The sequence below is a fragment of the Hydractinia symbiolongicarpus genome, chromosome 5 (assembly GCF_029227915.1).
Source record: "Hydractinia symbiolongicarpus strain clone_291-10 chromosome 5, HSymV2.1, whole genome shotgun sequence".
Lineage (NCBI taxonomy): Eukaryota > Metazoa > Cnidaria > Hydrozoa > Anthoathecata > Hydractiniidae > Hydractinia > Hydractinia symbiolongicarpus.
Window position 1 is genome coordinate 19,011,998 of NC_079879.1, and position 20,030 is coordinate 19,032,027.

General features: G+C 33.5%; 2 protein-coding genes across 8 annotated transcripts; both read right to left on the bottom strand.

The window, feature by feature from the left end:
* Positions 1-301: 301 nt before the first annotated feature.
* On the bottom strand, positions 302-12,041 carry LOC130645139 (dentin sialophosphoprotein-like). 4 transcript variants are annotated; one of them, XM_057451022.1, is made up of 3 exons: positions 11,881-12,041; positions 1,752-3,184; positions 302-1,284 (listed from the first exon to the last, which is right to left on the bottom strand). In XM_057451022.1, exons 2-3 carry the CDS (start codon positions 3,159-3,161, stop codon positions 415-417), a joined length of 2,280 nt encoding a protein of 759 aa, XP_057307005.1. In that variant the 5' UTR covers positions 3,162-3,184; positions 11,881-12,041; the 3' UTR covers positions 302-414. The 4 variants fall into 4 exon arrangements, with proteins under 4 accessions (XP_057307005.1, XP_057307003.1, XP_057307006.1 ...); XM_057451020.1 differs by lacking the exon at positions 11,881-12,041 and adding an exon at positions 7,101-8,023; XM_057451023.1 differs by lacking the exon at positions 11,881-12,041 and adding an exon at positions 5,052-5,942.
* Positions 12,042-15,359: 3,318 nt separating this feature from the next.
* On the bottom strand, positions 15,360-19,931 carry LOC130645142 (ankyrin repeat domain-containing protein 31-like). Of its 4 annotated transcripts, XM_057451028.1 has the most exons (5): positions 19,782-19,921; positions 19,184-19,253; positions 18,533-18,636; positions 17,920-18,131; positions 15,360-16,591 (listed from the first exon to the last, which is right to left on the bottom strand). In XM_057451028.1, the coding sequence occupies exons 3-5, from the start codon at positions 18,592-18,594 to the stop codon at positions 15,465-15,467; spliced, it is 1,401 nt and encodes a 466-aa protein (XP_057307011.1). In that variant the 5' UTR covers positions 18,595-18,636; positions 19,184-19,253; positions 19,782-19,921; the 3' UTR covers positions 15,360-15,464. The 4 variants fall into 4 exon arrangements, with proteins under 4 accessions (XP_057307011.1, XP_057307010.1, XP_057307012.1 ...); XM_057451027.1 differs by lacking the exon at positions 19,184-19,253 and having other exon boundaries at positions 19,782-19,931; XM_057451029.1 differs by lacking the exon at positions 19,782-19,921 and having other exon boundaries at positions 19,184-19,263.
* Positions 19,932-20,030: the final 99 nt, after the last annotated feature.

Genomic DNA, 20,030 nt, shown 5'->3' on the forward strand with positions numbered 1-20,030 from the left:
AACTTTTACGGAAAATTATTTTGCAAAATAAGAAAATGTTTAGCGACTATTTTATGTTTTAAGGGTATGGATAGGTTTGTAACTTGTGTTTTTGTTGAGGCATAGCTTTGTCGCTGTAAACGCTCAACTGGGTTTGTGACACACCACCGCATACCTGTATTCTTGGAGCTGTATTAAAAGCCCATGGTCTACCTGCAACATGCCCCCCCCCCCCTGGATTTAAGTACTCAGTCCGGCGTTTAAGGCCGGGTTACCCAGGCTAGTCCATTATAATACATCTAATGCATATAATTGCGAGAAATTCTGAAACAATTTATATATTGTAATTCATAGAACAAACCTTTATAACAAGATGTATAATTCATCACATGCAACTGTGTAAAAATAATATTTATCTACATTATATTTTCCTTACTAAACAACACTGGCTTCGATTTTTAAGAAGAGTACATCATCAGCCATATATCTGTGTTCCAACAACTGCTCATGCGCGACAAAATCGTCAAAACCTACTATTAATGCCTTTGTACCAGCATTGGGTCGAGGAATTCCCCCAGTTTGTGCTATAACATTCGCTCCTCTTCCGGCGATATCAGTGACGCGTCGAATTTTTACATGGTCGTGTTTTTTAATAACCTCGCTTTGCTGGTCGATTAATGTAAACTTGTAAGTCGGTCGTATCGGCCACGGCAAAATGGCATCATAATCGCCGACAAGAACGCATACGTAGAGTGAAATATATTTTCCTACCATTTTACCTCGCCCATTTAAGTATAACCAGCTATTCATTTTGTAACCGTATTCGCTAGTCTGAAAAGGTTGACTAACTAACGCACTATCAGCCAGTCCTGCTTTAATTCGTGTCAATCTTTTCATAACATCAGATATTTTCCAAATCACTTGCCCGTAATTGTGTGCAGTTGGTTGTGGAAATATTACCGAAGTTGTTTGCGGTGAACCTAATCGAGGCGACGAAGTGTCCGTTAAATATTCGTTTGAAAAATTAAAAGAATTGTTCAACTTTTCGTGTAAATTGTTGACTCTATTAATTACGTCATCATGGTCTTTTAGGTGAGATTTTTTAACTAGATCGAGTTGTCTTTTTAATAAGGCAAGCGCTTTTGCTTGTTTTGTCCGAACTGAGCTATGATCTTCCTTTAAGGTAACGATTTCAAGTAACATATCTCCCATTTGATGGAGGAATTCATCTTGTTTTAAACGCTGTTCATTTAATTCTCTACGTTGTTTTTCTATCGATTCTTTGATGCTTGGTAGTAAGGACAGCTAAAAAACACAAATCAAAATTGATGTCAAGTCAGAAATAACAGCAGTATTAACGTGCCTTACAACCAAACAATCTTGATCAACCTCGTAAATAGTAGAGCGTGTGGTTAGAACAAAGAGTATCATAGGACGATCTATAGTTGCTTTCTCTTTCTCTGTATTGCTGATAGATTCTCATCAATACTTTTACTTGCGCTGCTGAAAATGTATGGTAGTAAAAATAAGACTTTTTTATCACATACTTATCCTGGCAAATTTTTCAACAACATTTGCAGTCTCGCTATGAAGAAAACCTCTTCCGTCGAGATATGTCACCATACGCTTGTGAATAAGCATAGCGAGGGAAGGGTTTTGCTGGCTGCAAGTTTATGAAGCCTGAAATTTTTTGATACCTCGATGTTCTTAGGAGGTGTGTATGGGTAATAAAAAAATTGAAACACAAACAAAAGAAGGAAAAAAATTCTCACCTCCTCCAAACTAGCAGCAATATCCACTTTGGTATTCTCTTTGCCAAGGTGACCAGTAAGAGAAAGATATTTTCTAATTGCGTGAAGTTCACTTTCATTATACAAATGCGAGTTACTTATAGCATTGTCTTTTGTTTGACCAGCACTCATGCGCTCGCGTGGAGATTTTCCCTTGCAGATATTCGTTCGTGGTAAACTGTTAGAACGATCGCGGTGAGTGGAGGACGAAACGGAGTCAAGTGTTGAGATAGGACTCCAGTCACTACTAAAATCGCTATCATCATGGAATACATTATCGCTAAATTCTTTAAGTGTTTCAAATTTTGCTGAGTAAGCAGTTCTTCTTTTCTCATTATAACCTGAATCCGAGCTACGGGTAGAGTAAGAATGATCCACAGACCTCTTCGTAACAGGCGAAGGGTAAGGGGAAGTGGAAGCCGAGCTTGTACTATGCAGACCAGAATCGACCCTCTCTCGTTGGTGTTTTACTGCAGTCTTTGTTTTACTTTGAATTGGAAATTGCGCCACGGGCGCCTCTCTGCTTTCATGCTCAATTTTAATCAGATCATCAATTTGCTTCAACAACACTTCGCTTCTCAGCTGGAATTCACTCGAGTCTTCTAAATCATTAAAATCAAGATTAAAAGATGACGACATCCCATCATGAAATGACGTGTTTTCTATATCGTCGGGTGGTTTGATTTCCGACAGCAAGTTTCTCATAACGTCGTTTGCATCGCGATCGTGTTTTTCAGCGTGTTTATGTTTTGACGTGTGAATTTCTTCCGACAATTCTAACAACGTATTTTGAACACTTTGTATGCTGTCTATAAGGTTTCTCTCACGTCGTGAACTTAAATTATTCATCGTGCGATCCTGAGAAGAAATGTTTTCAGCTTTGCAAACAATGTTTTTACTTATAACTTTGTTATCAACCTCACCACATGGCGTATTGTATGAGGATTTACTTGTATTGTTAAAAGTTTGGCAACGATTATTTTCCATCGTGGCTGTTATATAGAGAGGGTTGTTTTTAATATGACTACCATTGGGAAATTCTAACGTCATGTGAGGAGAATCAGTTTCGTCATTCGTTTGGTCGTATTGTTTGTTAGATTTTTTAAAACAGTTTTCCAGTTCTTCCACTTGCCGTAACAGTTCTTCCGCGTCAAAAATTATACTCGATTCGCTGTCTTTAAGCGTCGAGCGTTCGTGAGATGACGATGTATCACTGGAAAACGAAACTTGTGACGGCGACAGAGATGGTGGTAAAGAAGGCTTCAACTTACAGTCGTTGTTATCGACAGTGTCGTTTCGTCCGGCCTGTCTATTCCAGAATAAAACGGACTGACGGAACCATTCCGATCGGTTGGATCTACTGGATAACGGCGACGTCGGAGCAGATCTCATTCTCAAAATATCATATGACAGATCTAAAAGAAAAAGTACAAACAAATTAAGAAAGAAAAATATGTCGTTAGCGATAAACTGCAGGTGCCTCTTAGGTCAATAAACATTAAAAGAAAAGGGCGCCATTTTTACAAGTGGTCGAGTTAAGTTTTTTTCTTTGAGCGAGCAAACATTACGAATATCTCAGTAAACATATTCAGTATTTCCTGAAAGAGAAATTAGAAAGCGTCTTGCTTTTAGCTGCGCTTTAACATAATCCATGAAATTGTTTCGTTATCACAAACATTAGCTCAACTCGACGTTCCCTCGCGTTGCAATTCTTGTCTGGTTTATTTTGAGTAATCTATCCCATATTATCAATCTATAATGTTATATATAACGTATTTAGATTTATTCAAGAGACAACAAATTTTTAAAATTTTTGTACTGTTCGTAATCAATTAGAATCCCTTAAGAGCCGACAAAACACCACAAGTTTTAATTAACGTGTTTTCATAACATACAATCGTGTTAAAGTCATAAAGAACATACGCACAGCAGGGAACGTGATAAATTAAATCAACCATTTGTTAAGGCCTTGTTTCAATTACCAAAGCGATTATTCACAATACGGTGTATGTATCATATAATTATAAGCTACCTGTGTCGAATTTATGTTTATATCCTAATAAAATTAACATATGTTAAGAACTTGATAACAAAGTCCTAAATAACTACAAATAAACAACTTCAAATTCAGATCCCTAAGATTGGTTAAACACGTTACGGGTGGGTGGGCCTTATGGCAACGAGGTGCTATGTTATTTAAGTGTCTATACACAACAGACGTGCAATTAAAACTAAGTTAAAACAAAGTGGCTATTCACAGAGGAAGGGCTGTCTAAAGATGGTGTTAATTTTTGAGTAACCATTATTTGAGACTGGGTTTGTGTGCATTATTTTTTATAAAAGAAAAATTTGTATGAGAACAATTAGATTGGGAATGTCTAAAAGTGAAACAGTAAGAACAATAAGCCTGAAATTCTATTGATTTTCTCATTTTTCCTGAAAAATACGTTTCGCAAAATCCATAAAATTTTAGCCTTGCCATTGTTCTTATTTTGTTCTTATTTTTCAGTAATATTGTAGGAAAATATATGGAGAGTTTTCTTTTTTCCTATATAAAAGAACATATACACGCTTTTTTATAAGAACAATTTTATAAGAACAGAGCCTTAGAAAATCACTACAGGTTCCAATCATTGCTTAAACTAAGAACAACACTAGTCTGAATCCTGCCATGAAATAACAAAAACCCAAGACGTAAATTCTCTTGTAATTCTTTCTCTAGCTAATGATAATTGTTTTTTTTACGATCACTTCTTTTCTCACTCACAAATACAGTGTAAAAATACTTGTCTTGACTGGATTAATAATAAACATAATATAACAGTTAGAAACAAAAACACCCATTTTTTGTGTAAACATATAAGAAACAAAATTCATTAATAGGAACAAAATAGGCCGAATTATGGAGTTGTGTTCTTACTATATGAATAAAATAGAGCCAATCAGGCTGCAAAAGTCTCAAACAAAAAAAAACAAAAAAAGCATCCCCGGGTTTTAACATGTTTACCACTTCTCAAGTTTATCCATTTCCAGTAGTGGCTTTTCATATAGGTGTGTTTCTTAACTTTTTTATTAGAACCTAATTTTCAATAACATTCAAAAATTAAGAAGACTTTTAAAAACATGCTCGCATCCAACAAACTTCAGGCTTAAAAAAGATTCTTTTTAATAATCTAAGTGATACATTGCTTTGTAGTAATAAACCAATTTCCAAAGAGAAACTGAAAGTTTACACTAAACATTGATATGTCAAAACAAACAAAGAAACAAAAAATTACGTACTTGAGCAGTCAAATCGGATTAAAATAAATCAATAAAAACACTTCACAAGAAATTTTCACGTCCGTGACATCATCAAAAACTACGTTTTTCTTGACAATTCTTCTACCGTAATAACTAATATATTTAATACTTATAGATTACTATGTATTTTTTTTAAAAGAGTTTATAAACGTTTTTATTTCTATATAACGATAATTTTAACCAGTTTCAAGTACATATGTTCACAACATGTGAACGCCACACTTTCTGTATTCATGCACAATGGGAGGCCACGCGCCGTATTGATCTCTTTCAAATACCCACATAAACATTTAATGACGTAAATTATAAAATGGCACCTTATGTTAAGGACTGCTGTTGATTTCTTTTAGTGAAACATACAGATTAATGTTATGTGGCTTATGAACTTTTCTTTAACTTACTGTACAGGAAATTTGGTACTTACATATTCCGTTTGATTTTGACTTTTTCGATTATCCGATAAAAAATCCTACCTTTCTCTTTCCTATGACTGTATTAAAGTAAAGGGAAAAAAACGATTAAATATTTAAAAAAGACTACTCCCTTTATCTATTTTATCAAAAGCACCGTCATATAAGATGTTAGCCGTCCCTAGGGACAAAGGTATGTCCCCACTTATCGAGAATGTCGGGGCTCGCAAGTGCCTGAAATCCAGGCTCAAACCATTCTCGTTCCCAGGTTTTGTTGCCTAATATCAGACCCGCTAATAGTTTATACTTGCCAGTTTTGATGTCAAAAAGAGAAGAAACCTTGGTAACGAGGCACTGGACTTAAGCTTTGACAATCAGGTAAGTTGTTCTGATATAAAAGAGTGTCCTGTGGAAAAAGACAGGAATTCACCAATACGAGCCGATCTGGACTACAGGCCTGCCTCATTTTTAGTGAAGGCCTATAGTTAGCTATATTTGATGAATAAAGGAATGGATGAAACAATTGGCCAGTGAGTGAAAGAATGAAGCATTTCTAAACATATTCAAGATATGAAGAAATGAAAAAGTTATCAACCTTGTCCCCAGAGCATCTTGTATCTTTTCCGACATTAATGTCATGAAAGACATAAAATGCCCGGGGACAAGGTTGGGTTGCTTTAATAAATATTACTCTTGCTCAGTACAAAACTAAAATATTTATGTTATGTTCACGTTCATTTTTTCACGTAATTAAAACATGCTTTTTACCAGTACATACATATCGTACCATTTTCAGACGGCGCCAATAACAACCTAGATACTAGATTTAAGTATAAGAAAATGCAAAAATATAGAGTGGTCTGGATTCTAGGTAGTATTTGGCGACAGGAAAAATCCTCTATTTGAAAAAAAAAACAGCAACTTTGTTCACAGGATCCAAGTGAAGCTAAACCAAAATTATGAACTCTAAGATCAGTCAAACTTTTTTTTAACTAATTCTAATATCTATTCATAAATTACATTTATATACTTGTAATGCAGAAACCTTCACGAGTAGAAACGTTTTCACTATTTCGCGAAAGTTTATGTCTCCAAATTCTTTTATTTCGAAAATTTATGAACTCGAAAAAACTTCTTTTTTTCTATTCTTAAAAATTGATCACAAAATTTTTTAAGTGCATCAAAACTGCCTTTGAAAATTTCGCAATTTTTTATGCATCCACAAAAATTAGTTTGCGCGAAAATTTTCAAAATGGCCAATTTTTTTGTTTCTTTTCTTTTCTTCTGGTAAATCTTGTGGTTAATGTTTTTTGGTTGTTGTTACATCATTCGATTTTATATATGACAAAAATTAAGGTCGGTCTCTGCTACACCTCTGTTCCCTCCAAGGTTACCTAAGCAAGTCCAATTAAAAAGCAAAGTAAAGTAAATTAAAAATAAGAAAAAGGACTGGTAGATTCACGAAAATTCATCAATTTAATCATATACAGATGATGATTCCACTATGAGAAATGCAAACAACAGTAAACATGAAAGCAAATTCGAAGTTAGTTAGAAATATTATATTACAAAATAGCATATTGCTGAACCATGCATCCCGCGAATTTGAAAAATTTACCTGACTTAGCCTTTGCTTTTAAAACTTCGACTTGAAAATCATCCATTTTAAACAATGTTTGTGTGCGAAACATAACAGAAGAAAATTCTCTTTTTATAAACTGTACTGATTCTCAACCTTTCAGTTTACATACACAACATAGACGGGGGTTATGTTGGGCATGTGTTTGTCAAGGAGGGTCTAAATGGGATCTTGTTTGAAAGCATTTTCTTAAAACAATTTGTTAGATATACTCTTATAGAATATACCTTACCAATTATATCATTGCCGACAAATAAACTGATTTTAATAGCTCAAGGATATGCCTAACCTTCTATTCAGATTGAAGACGTGATACTTTAGTTTCTAATAAGTTCCTTAGTATTATAACAAGTCTGCTTATACATCTTGTAAATAAAACCAATACTCGTATTTTTACACCCAAAACGCGGCACATTCACGCTTGGTAAAATTCACCACTTTCAAACATTACCCCCTGGTTTTTAAACGAACGTTATACCTATTCAATATTCATGGTATTATTGAGAAAACCTTAAATATTAATCAAAGCAGCAAGAGTATTAGTTCCTCGTTATTCATTGCGCTGTACCACGTGACTGTAATAAGCAGACGTCACAAAAAAAAATAGAGAGCAAGCATGAAATGTGCATCCAAAAGTGACACACGTGGTAAGAAAAGGGATTAGACTGTGCTTAGCAAAAAATCAAAGATGTAAAGCTCGCTTTCCACTGGTGACTAACGTGAAATAACATAAATTAATTTTAAACATAATTTCTTACTTCATGTTAGTTCACAGTGGAAACATGTTTAATTTGTGTTATTTTAAACTCACTTTCGTTTTCATGAAATAACGTGAACTTGACATGAAAACTTTTGATACCAAGTTCACATTTGTTTTATGAAATAGGAAAACATTAAATGCTAATGAGAGTTGCAAAACATACAGTGTGAACACACGCTTTCATGGGGTAACAACTATTTTAATTTAAATTTAATCCTCATCGACTCAACAAAAAGAACAACTTTATAACATTTCTTTTTCAAAGAAGTAATCCACGTGTTGGTTCTCTTTTCGTGCACAAAGCTTCTTTTTTAGTAGAAACTATGCATAATCAATTAATCAATTAGATATTGCGAAATAAAAAAATATGTTAAAAAAGTCATCTCACATAATTTTACGTTAGTCACCAGTAGAAATGATTTGATCCACAGATTCAAGGAAAAGTTTATTCCTTATCAACCAGAAGTGTTTTAGTTGCAGGGGCGGCGCCAAAATTTCCAAAGTGGGGGGGGGGGGGAGGGGCTTAGGCATAGTAAAGATTTTGAGGTTTTAGTGACAATCAACGAGCGAAGATAGTTGCCGAAACAGCTGGGGTCTTAGGGATGCTGTCAGCCTGTTCCCCAAGGTTCCATTTTAGGACCACTCCTATTTAACATCTTTATTAATGACTTGTTTTTTGTTATTGTAGAATCAGAGGTATGTAATTTTGCCGACGACAATACATTGTATGCATGTGGTTTGAAGTTGGCTACTGTACTAAATTCATTAACTGTTGATACAAAAAATATGCTACATTGGTTTAAAATCAACTCACTAAAAGCCAACCCAACCAAATTTCAATTTATAATACTAGGTAAAAAAACAAGAGATAAAATCACTCTACCACTTGAATCAGTTACTTTAAATGAGTCTGACCACGTTACACTCCTAGGTATTCAAATTGACAATAAATTAAACTTCAATCAACATATAAACAACTTGTACTCGAAGGCAAATTTTAAACTTCATGCATTACGAAGACTACGACCTTATTTATCGCAACCCAAAGCAAAAATACTCAGCTCAAGCTTTATACAGAGTCAATTTAACTATGCACCCCTTATTTGGATGTTCTGCAGTAAAACTGCATATAGTAAAATAGAGCGAGTACATTAAAAAACATTGAAGGTTGTATACGATATAGTGAAAGCTGACTATATTGACATTTTAGAAAAATACAAGGACAAATCCATCCACCAACGCCACTTAAAAACTTTAGCAATAGAGGTGTTTAAAAGCATTAAGAATCTGAACCCTCATGTGGTGCCTATTTAGTTTTAACACATACCAATGTGAGCATAACCTCCGGAGAGGCCCTTCCTTGACTTTACCTAAAGCTAAAACCACTACCTATGGTACAAATTCCATCTTGTATCAAAGTTGTTGGATATGGAATAATCTTCCCCGTGAAATTAAAAATAGTTCAACCATTGAAGAGTTCACGGTTAAATTAGCCTGCCAGGATTCTATTTTATGTAATTGTAAAATATGTAAAAAAATTGATGAAAAAAAAAAAAAAAGTGTAAAATATGAATTGTAAACTTTAATTTATCTTTGCCCAGAATGTTATTTTTCATTATTATTATTATTATTATTATTATTATTATTTGTTACGTTAGTTGGTTTTTATTAGCGAAAGCTATCTTGTAAATTTGACCAACGTTAAATAAAGAAACATACATACATACATACATAGCCTCTGGTGGGGTCCAACGAATTTTTAGAGTCCTAAAACACGTTAAACGGCTCCACCTTGGACTTCAGAAAAGCTTTGTTTATTGGCAGGAAAGAGAAAAATTATTACTTAGCAAAAAAGTGAGGGGGCTGAAGACACCCAGTGGCGCCGTCCATGAGTTGTTCCGTATTCTTGGACACTAATTAACTAGTGTCTAAGAATACGTAACAACTCCGTTACGTAAGTTGTAATTTCTTGCAATTTCTATATAAAAAGACAAAAAAGAGTTACTTAGTCCTTCGAAATTTAGTTCTTACAGCTTTTTAGAAAAAAACACATAGCAGTATAAAAAACTTAAGACCCTAGAAACCAGCTGGGTGGTTGGGTGCACATTGTTGGGACATCATTTTTTTAAAGAATTCCGAATTTCCATTATTATTCGCCGACAATCTATCGAATTTGAATCCGTTTTGTAGCCACCCTTCACCTCAACGATAGAGAATCTAAGCACTGTTGGATGGCAAATAATTCTTTTTCGTACGGGGCTCCATTTCGATATGCTAAAGTTGAGTGATCTAGTGATTATTATATTCAGAGGACAGTAACTATCCAACAAGAGAAGAAGTGATTTGACATTAAAAAACAATGCTGACGTTTTCACTTTTTGGAAAAATTAAGGTTTTTCGGATTTTTTAACCATAAAAATTTATATTTACCTAATTTACTTTCAATATGTCAGTGACAGGTTTAGAGACGTTACTTTCTAAAATCTAACGCAGAAGTGTTCAAACGAAAAAAAAAATTCAAATCGCCAATATTTTTTCAACCAGCTTCGACAAAATGTACAAAACCTCACCCTCTCAACGTAATAAAACTTTTCCACTTTCTTGTAATAGAAAAAAAAAATCATTAAAATCCCATGGTAAACTGTATTATCGATAATACCCGGGTATCGGTGTGATCACCCCCTCCTTTACACCCATCAATAATGTTAATCAAAAAACATTAAGCTGAGAATACTTTCTTGGTACTGATGTACCCATATATTGCATTCTTTTGGACTATATATGCAATTTAGAGAATGACAGCTATATAGCAGTGTCCCTGTCCTGCTATTTACTACGCCCATGACCCCCAATTTAAAACTGTTGTCGATCTTGAACTTTTACACTGGTGTTGGGATGTATAACGAAAGTGAACTGTAGCCATAGATAAGTAAGTGAGTTTATTAATGCTCGTTTTACATTCGACTTCACTTTCCGCTATAATATATAATTTTGTCAAAGTGCGCACGCTATAGCAGAAAATGCAATCAATTGCAAACGTTCCTTAAATTAGTTATGTTTCAATCGACGTGTTTGATTTCACAGAACAAAACTACTTTAAAATAATTAAATACACCAATTAAAAATAGAAATTTTAATAACGAAAATAAAACCACAAGAAAGTAAAAATAAAACAAAAACAAGTGCACTTAAGATGCAATTTCATTTGAAAACGAAACAATACTACTAATAATAATATTTTGAATATTTCTACAAGATAGCCACTTCATGGTTAGATACACCTCGGCATTGCCTATCCTATTTCCTTCACATTGCATGGGTTGACCGTACCTAAAAACGCTTGCTACACATGCGCTGTGAACTGAACTACAAAACTTGTAATTGCGAACTCCATTATCCACAGGTCATGCGCCAATAAATTTGCGTGCTTTCATTAGTTATTCTGCTAATTATTCTTTTGTTGTGTTGAAGAATCTTTGTTTTTATTGCCCTAAAATTGTTAATTTTTTTTGCTAGAAGGAAGTTTGCTAAACCGATCAAACAATAAGGTTTTCTTTCAGTCTAAGGGTATTGGAAACGAGCCTTCCATTGACAAAACAAGGAAACCGCAACTTGTAAAAAAGATTTTAACATTAAGTTATAATGACAAATTTATATCTTAAATAATTTTTTTTACTCTTTTCTGTTTTACTTAATGAAAGAAGTACTAGGGTAAGAAAAAACATGTCAATCTTAATATAATAACTTTCTCTCCCTATATTGAAGAAATATTTTCGTCCCTTACCAGTTATTCTCTATTCCGGACAACCTTTCGGTCCTTTGGTACAAGTTTTGTTTATAAGAAACCGCTTTATAAGAAATTGACTAGCCGCCTTACAAAAAATTTAAAAAAAAATTTATTACTTGTAAAAATTTTAAGTAAGAAACTTTCTTCACACACGCTTCCCATCAATTGCAAATATAAACAAAAAAATTCAACAACTTCATAAACGCACTTACCTTATCCTTGTATGTCGATATGTGACAAAATCTGTTTTCAAACATCTCGTCTACACGTTGAACATTTCAACAATGTGCTTTCAAACAATAAAAGTACAAAAGCGTCAACATGCTTTATTGTTGCGCGCGCTTAAAACAAAACCACGTGACTAAACATCGTCAAAGTTTCCATAGTAACTCACAATTATTCTCTTCATTTTTTAATATTTTTACGCGGTAAATGAATTCGCTGATGTGTTCATGTTGTTTAGACGTGTAAATAAATTTTTCCGAAATGTTTGACAATTTTGACATTGTAGTTAATCTGTATCTGACAGATTATAAATCTTTATGTTTTCATCATGTTAGCACATAAATAAATAAAAAGTTCACTCAATGCTGTTGTTGTTTGCACATATGATTAACTCACAGTGCTGCACAAAACAACACCCGGCTTACATTGTAAATTTAATGAGACTTCTGATTCAAGTAGATTTGCCAGGGGGTAATTGAAATTGAAATTCCTAACGTCACCAGATGTTAAACCAGAAGCTGAGTAGTTTTTGAAGATTTAAATTAATCCAAAAACATAGAACAAAATTGATGACACATTTTAAATCTCTGCTTTTCTGGCGGGACGGTCACAGCAAATAGCTTTTAAAGATTGATTCTCCTAAGCTACTGTGCAGATACGCAACGAATTCAAACTGTTTGGATTAATCATTAAAACAAAACAAAAGTACAATGTTATATAAAAATTATTTTAGTTGAGTGATGGTTGAACCAAGTTAACTTTTCCGAAGAGACAAAGTATTTTTGGTTAGGAAAACTCGTAGCTATGTTATAATGTTCAAACTTCGTGAGTGATAAGGTTGATTTATTTCACAATAATTCTCTTGGCTACGCCCGTACGCTGTCCAAGTTTTAGGGCTATCAAAATCCTGCGAAATATACTAGAAAGCAATAAGTTGAAATCATTTTTAGTTGATCAAATGTTATTTCTTCTACATTTCACTTTTTAGCATCTGTTTGTTTTTCTTTTTGAAAATCAAAACAAACAATGCATAGGACACATACTTTTGGTTTTCTTCCACTTTTTAAAACTTTAAAATACTTGAACATATCAACAGCGTATTTTCTCCGTAAAGATTTGTTTCTTATGTTACCAAGGCCTGTTGCCTTGGGCACGCAAAATCGAAGTTGCAATGCTTTTGTGAATGTGTTCAAATTACCGCGTTATGCAAATTGACTGACACTTCCGGAAGACCTTAATATGAAAAATTGATATAAATTTGTAGTTATTATTGCATGTTTAGTCGAAATTCCACCAAAATGAAATTATGTAAGCTCTCCTGTGCTAAGAGATGTTTGAGATTTTTAGCTGTCATTGAGCGGAAAGAGTAAATTGACATGTTTTGTTTTTATTATCGCAAGAGGTTTATTTTCAGCGCAAGAAATGTATTAATAGCCACTGTTATAATTTCGCAATAATTTTTTACAAAGAATATATAATATAAGTTTATTTTAAGCACTGTAAATATAATATAGATACACGTATTTTTTAAAGAAAAACCTTTTTAAGAAATCAGGGGCTGAAGCTTCTAAGAAATAAACTTTTACTGGACTTTTCTTAGCTCCAAAAATAACTTTAGCTATAATAAAATGGCAATTTTCACATTCTTTGTGAAAAAAAAAAATGTTTTCTTCAAATACGAGTTTTAGTACTTCTATCTTACTCAAAATTTATCGTAGATTCCGAATCTGAAATCGGGTTTTCTCAAAAACTTATCTAATCTGAGATATTTCACTTTAGATAAAAAAAAAAAAAAAAAAAAAAAATTGTTACCATACATCTCCTCATCTTTGGACTCGTTTTCGCTGAAAAAAACGCAAACGACAGCGGCAGTTTTATGGGGCCTAAAAGAGGCAGTCTGTGATTTGTACACTGTGTGTATAGCCGAGTTTTTAGTTATATATTGAAGGAACAAGCCCAGCTAAGTGGTGTGACTGTTGTTCTAGAAATTGAGTTTTACATAGGGATTGTTTTGAAATGGGAAAGGAAGATAAAAAAAGAAGGAAAACTGGAGGTGCAGGGCGTTGTACGAAGCAGAAGAGTCAGAGGTTATATGCTAGAAAAGGAGCCTAAATAAAGAAAAAAAGATGAAAAAAACTGCAACAGAGGAGGACAGACAAACTTTAAATCAGCATCTTGAGTCAAATATTGATAAAACTGTAAGAGAAACTGTTTCAGTCCTACAACTCGCCCCCCCCCCCCCCTAAAGTAGTAGATATAGACAGAACATCAAAATATTTCAGGATTTAGATTGTTAGAAATGTCCATTTTGTCAAACGTGCTATCGTTATTTGCGTGTCCGGACTGTTTCGAAAAATGTTCCATACGATTGACTGACGATGCCGAGAAAAAAAATCGATTTGCTAGGTATTTGAAAATTCACTGTGAAAATTGTACATTTTCTCATGGATTCTATACCTCTCCTGTGGTAACTACCAGTAAGGATGATAGACGTAGAGGCATGCCTACTATGAAAGTTAACGCAAAAGCTGTTATATGGTTTTCGTAATATTGGAGTTGGATATTCCCTGCTATCTAAATTATGTGGTTATTTAAATATGCCTCCACCGATGAACCAAGCTGGCTATGATAACATGTCCAACAAAATCAAAGCAGCCTTAAAATGTGTTGCTAAAAAAAGCATGACTGATGCAGCAGCTGAGCTACATTAAGTCCTAAAATAAAAACCTCCAGCTTCATAAGATGTTCCTTCTTTTTCGACAATCTTCTCATCTCGTTTTTTTTTGGAATGCCGGAGCTTCACGACATCAATTTAATATTTTACTGTTCTATTTTATAACAATTTTAATCAACTTATGCTTATTTATCTGATCAGTCGGGTGTCATTTCAGAACCGTTAATCCGTTTTTCTTGAAATTTTCACAGTTTGTTGTTAGATGTTTACTCTATGGCCTAATACTGTATTTTAAGCCATTTTAGCTACAGATATAATTTTTCGAGAGGATTCCCTGCAAATTTTGTACCACGAAAGGACTTTAAGAAATTTCACATGCTGTAACACAGACGCAATACAAATAGTGTTAGGTCATAGATCAGGATATATTCCTCTCCAATTTTCAAATCATTTTAACTTTCCGTTTTGAAATTATTACCCGACCGGTTTCGTCTATAAAGCGGTCATAAATCGCCATTGTGAGAGCGCCATTATGGTTTTTTTTTGGACTTTTGATTGTTTCAGTTTTTTTTTATTGTTCAAATCAGTTTAATGTAAAAAAACATAAGAAAAGTGTAGTTTTGAGAAACATTGCTTCATTATAGTGAATCCACCTTAAGTTATCAAATTGCGCACGTGTTTACAAAACAACTCGTGAGCATTTTGCGCTAAAAGCGGAAATTGCAGTCAAATGTGAAGAAACTTTAGAAACACGCACATCGAAAAGCTAAAAACACATCGACAACAGCATGCTTTAGTTGTTTTTACTTCTTTATAAATTCAAGATACAAACTGATAAATACGAATTAAAGAAACACGACAGAGTAACGCAAGAGAAGATGACGGTCACATCCAAGTTCACCAAGATTCGGGTGGCAACATGTGATCTACTTGCAGAGATATGCTGCCATTCTCGTTAAGTGAAGCATAGAAATACCCCTTCGCTTTCATTACTCCTTCTTCTTTAATCTTCTTCACAATTTTACCATAATTAGGATCGGAAGATTCAATCCACTTTTGAAAGGTTTTCTTCTTATCATATACTAACAAGGGCGAGTCATCTTCCCGAAAACTTAAAGGGACTTGAACTTTCACTTTAAAAGTTGTTTTTTGGGGGGCATCTTTCCCAGTTGTCATGGTGCAATTTTCTTTTTTGAAATTGATTGTTGTAGCCACGCCAGGTCCTTTAAGTTCAACATCGATTTTCCCTTTTTTCTTTTCACTACAGTCTTTCTTATGCTTTTTCCAGTGCTGCAGTTGGCAGTCCCTATTGCAATAATATGCTACCAAACACCTACAACACCTCTTCTTGGCATCATTCTTGCCACATTGATAACATTTACCTAACTGGCCACTTGATTTAGCTTCTTGTCGCTTTTTATCACCAATCAAGAATCCGGCTTTCGAAAAAAGCTTCTGTCCTTCTGGCAGTAATTTTGCCATAGAATTCGGTGAGACGCCATCATTGTCTTGAATTGACGGATCGGCGCCATTTTCAATAAGAAAATCTAGCACATAGTACCTTCTAATCATAATGTTCTCATGTAAAGGCGTACACCCAAATCGGTTTTGAGTGTTTGGGTCAGCTCCTGCTTCTATTAAGATTCTCGCAAGTTTCAGTGTTTCTTTTATATTGCCAAATGCTGTAACACAGTGGTATAACACTGAATATCCTGCCACGTCCTTGGCATGGATATTGCCACCCTCCGCAATCAACACTTTTAGAACATCACAATATTTATTCTCGTTTTTACCAGCAGACGGCTGGACTAGTCTCGCGCCTTGCACCACACAAATCATAGCATTAAAAGACATCAGAGTTTCTCGTTTCTCCATTAATTTGCGTTTATCCGCGCACTCTTTCAAAGCCTTTTTTACTAAAGGCAAGTTAGCATCAAAACACAACTTGTGAAAATAAGACAGATTGCCTGGATGGAAGTCCATGCCACTCGACCACTGATTTCTTAACTTTTGAGAAGCATTTCCTACAAAGAGAAGACACCAGAAGAATCAATACACTCAGCCTGAACATTAAAAATACAGTTGCATGGTAACGTAATAAAGGCTGTCTGTCGAAGGGTCAATTATGCATAGTCATTCTCAAAGGGGCTACAAAACGGCTCAAGGAAGATCTCCGTCATTGATGTTGCTTTCCATCCTCGCATGTTCCGGTTAACATTGTGTATTAACTGGAGGTAGATTTTATAGTATAGATTTTAAAGTTATTGTATGTATGTGCCGAATTTCGAAAAAAATAATTGGCTAGCTATGTCAAAACGTTTAAAATTTCTTTTATCAGAAAACTTAATTAAAAAGCATAGTAAGTGCTTATAAAGAATAAATTATGGATATTGAATATTTGTCAAAGATATCCAAGATGATTTAAGACTAAAAACTTGACTTTCGTGTTAGTCACTGAAGTCAAAAATCAACAGCTTGTTTTGTAGCCCCTTTAATATGACATCTTTGAATCGTAAAAAACTTTTATAAAAAAGCTTAACAAAATGATGAAAATTTGAGACAAAAAATTTACCTAAGAGAGTAAAAACTGCAGCAGAAAAATACTTTAAGTTTTCCACGTTTTTCCTGAGACAAAAACACTTCCAGGTTTGCAGGCTGATACCCCGTATAGGGTAGAAACTTTCGCGGTAAACACTTTATCAGAACCTAGACTTGCGCGAAGTTTTTTTCCGTAAAACACGCTAAAGTTGGTCAACTGCCAAACTTTGTGAGCCGTGTGGCACTCAGCTATTAAAAAAACGCAAAAGTTTAGTCCAGTGGGAAAAAAAACTAAAACAATTTTTCTCTCTGTTAACATCGGCACTTTAAAACTGCAGCGACATTGTTTTTTTTTGTTTTGATTTTTCGATTGTTTTTCATTGAAACATGAAACTGTTTTCTCAGTGTTCTGCTTTTCTTAGGAAACTATTAAGAACGTTTTATCTTCCATCTATTTGGGGACATGATTAAAGTTGAATTTCCCCTCAAAAACGAAATAGAATGGATCGGAACGGACAATTATAATTTCTAGTATCTAATTGGTTGATAAAAACTTTGGCGGACAGGAACGGAAAAAAATATGAAAACAAATGAGTCAATCAAATTAAAATATTTTTCTCCTTTCGATTTTATCATAACACTCACTGTGTTATGTCACCTTTTCAAAGTACTACACAAGTGATAAAAATTCTCAATTCTGAAATTGTTTATTTCCGTGAATTATATGAAACTCTTGAATTCGCGAAAACAAATTCCTAAACTTTTACGGTGATTTTGATGTCGCTACAAATTGCTTAGAAAAAAAATTACAAACCTTTTAACGGAGATTGATCGCCATCATCGTAAATATCTTCTTTGGATGTTTTATCTTTTGTCAACATTTGTGTAAACATATCAATGAATGATTCTTTTTCAAGTTCTTTTTGTTCTTCAATAACCGTTTTCATGAACTTCTTTGAATCATTTGCAGTCATAACTCCCGCCTGCTGCATTTTTTCACATGTTTTACGAAGCTGCTCAGATTGACTATTGAACGAAGATAGAAAATTATATAATATTAATATCAATGGAAAAGCATAAAAACGGAAGCCTTGTAGATATGAATCAAACAGGGAAGATGAACAAATTGTCCTGTATAATCTTACCCAGGTAAACAATAAACATTAAAAGAGTAAATTAAGGAATTGATACAGATCTTGCTAAAAATAATTTTTAGGGTATAAATCAGGGGTCCATAAATTTCCAGAAAATTTCCAGGCTAAACCCAAATAGTTTATAGTAAAAAAAGACATGTATTTTTGAATTACTTTTGATTTAACTTGGGTATTTTGACAAAATTAGCCTATCTAGCTAAATTCATGCGCCAAATATTACTTCATTTATTAAGTCACATTGGATTAAAAATTTAAAAAATTATCTATACATACCTTAATGCTGCATATTTTGGATCAAATATATCTTTAGCCAATTTATATTCCATTTTATGCATGTATGACCAGAAACAATCTTCGGTTAATAAATTTTAGTTGTTCTAAAACAAAAAATGCAAGTAGTATTTAACAACCACATATAGCTATCTGGCCATTCAATGTGATGTAACATATAACTTGAAGATCTTTCAAAAGTATAATTTTATTGATATATTGATTTCAAAGATCATTTCCATTGAGAATGCTGATACAAAAGTAATATTTTTTTAAAGATAAAAATTGTATTAGATTACTTCCTCCTTGTATTACATTCTTGTGTGACTTGACCTAAATTGCACAAACAAGTGTTTCTTATATTCTTCAATATTTGTATATACACAGATTTGTGTGAATAGAACTATGTGTGATGCAAAGTTGACTTCAAAACAAGAAAGGCATAACCTTATTTTAAACAAAGAATCAATAAAAATAATGTCTGTTAGGACCATATGCAAGAAGACAGGCTTTTTAATTCACTGCACCACTAAGTAATTGTCAGAGCGAATGCTGACATGTTAACAAAAAACTTTTATTGCTAACTAAGCTAGAATGTTACTTGAACTTAAGTTGTCGTGAATATTGATTGTAAGCGAAAATTGTGTTCCATACCTGTTACTGTATCAATAAATTTTGGACCTTCACCAAAGTTTAGTGCATTGTCAAAGGTGTAGCTACACAACTAACATAAGAAAGATGTACAATCTACTCATCTCATTGTTTCAGTCACCTGCAGCTAGCTATATGTAGTTACTTCTACTTTATAAATAGGTAGCCAAAACAACAGAGAGTACAAAAATTATGATAATAAATGCAACACACAAAAGCAACAATGTTGGCTAATTATAAAGACATTTAATATGAAACTACAGGAAAACCCAATGCGTAAAATACCAAAATACTACTGGCTAGTTAGTTGCCTGCTTCTTACTATGTACTTTTTTAAATCCTAATGTTAGTTTGTTTATGTTTGTTTAACATTGATCTATGGCTAAAAAAGGTGCAGATATATTATTAAACATGTAAAAACATATAAAACAAATGTCCAAACCCAAAAACGAAAACTTTTAAATTAAATACTGTACATACTGAACAAAATGTATCTATTTTTGAATAATACTATTAAATAAGTAGAAAATCATAAGTAATATTCATTAACAGGTTGTTTAGCTATATTCTTGCAACAAAAAGTGAGTATAATTTCTTATACCTTAATCTTCTGAGTGGTCTGAGTGTTACTATGCGTTATCCAAAATGTGCAAGGATGGAGAGTAACACCAATGACAGAAATCTCACTCAAAACCATTTTACAGCCTTCTCTTTAAGGATATGATAATCCCTTTTGACACAATCCGTATGACTAAAATATTACCAAATCATGACATGAAAATTATTTTTGAAATGTGTTCTAAAGATAAATGAATCTCGTACAATGTTGTATTTCATTTACAAGGAATTT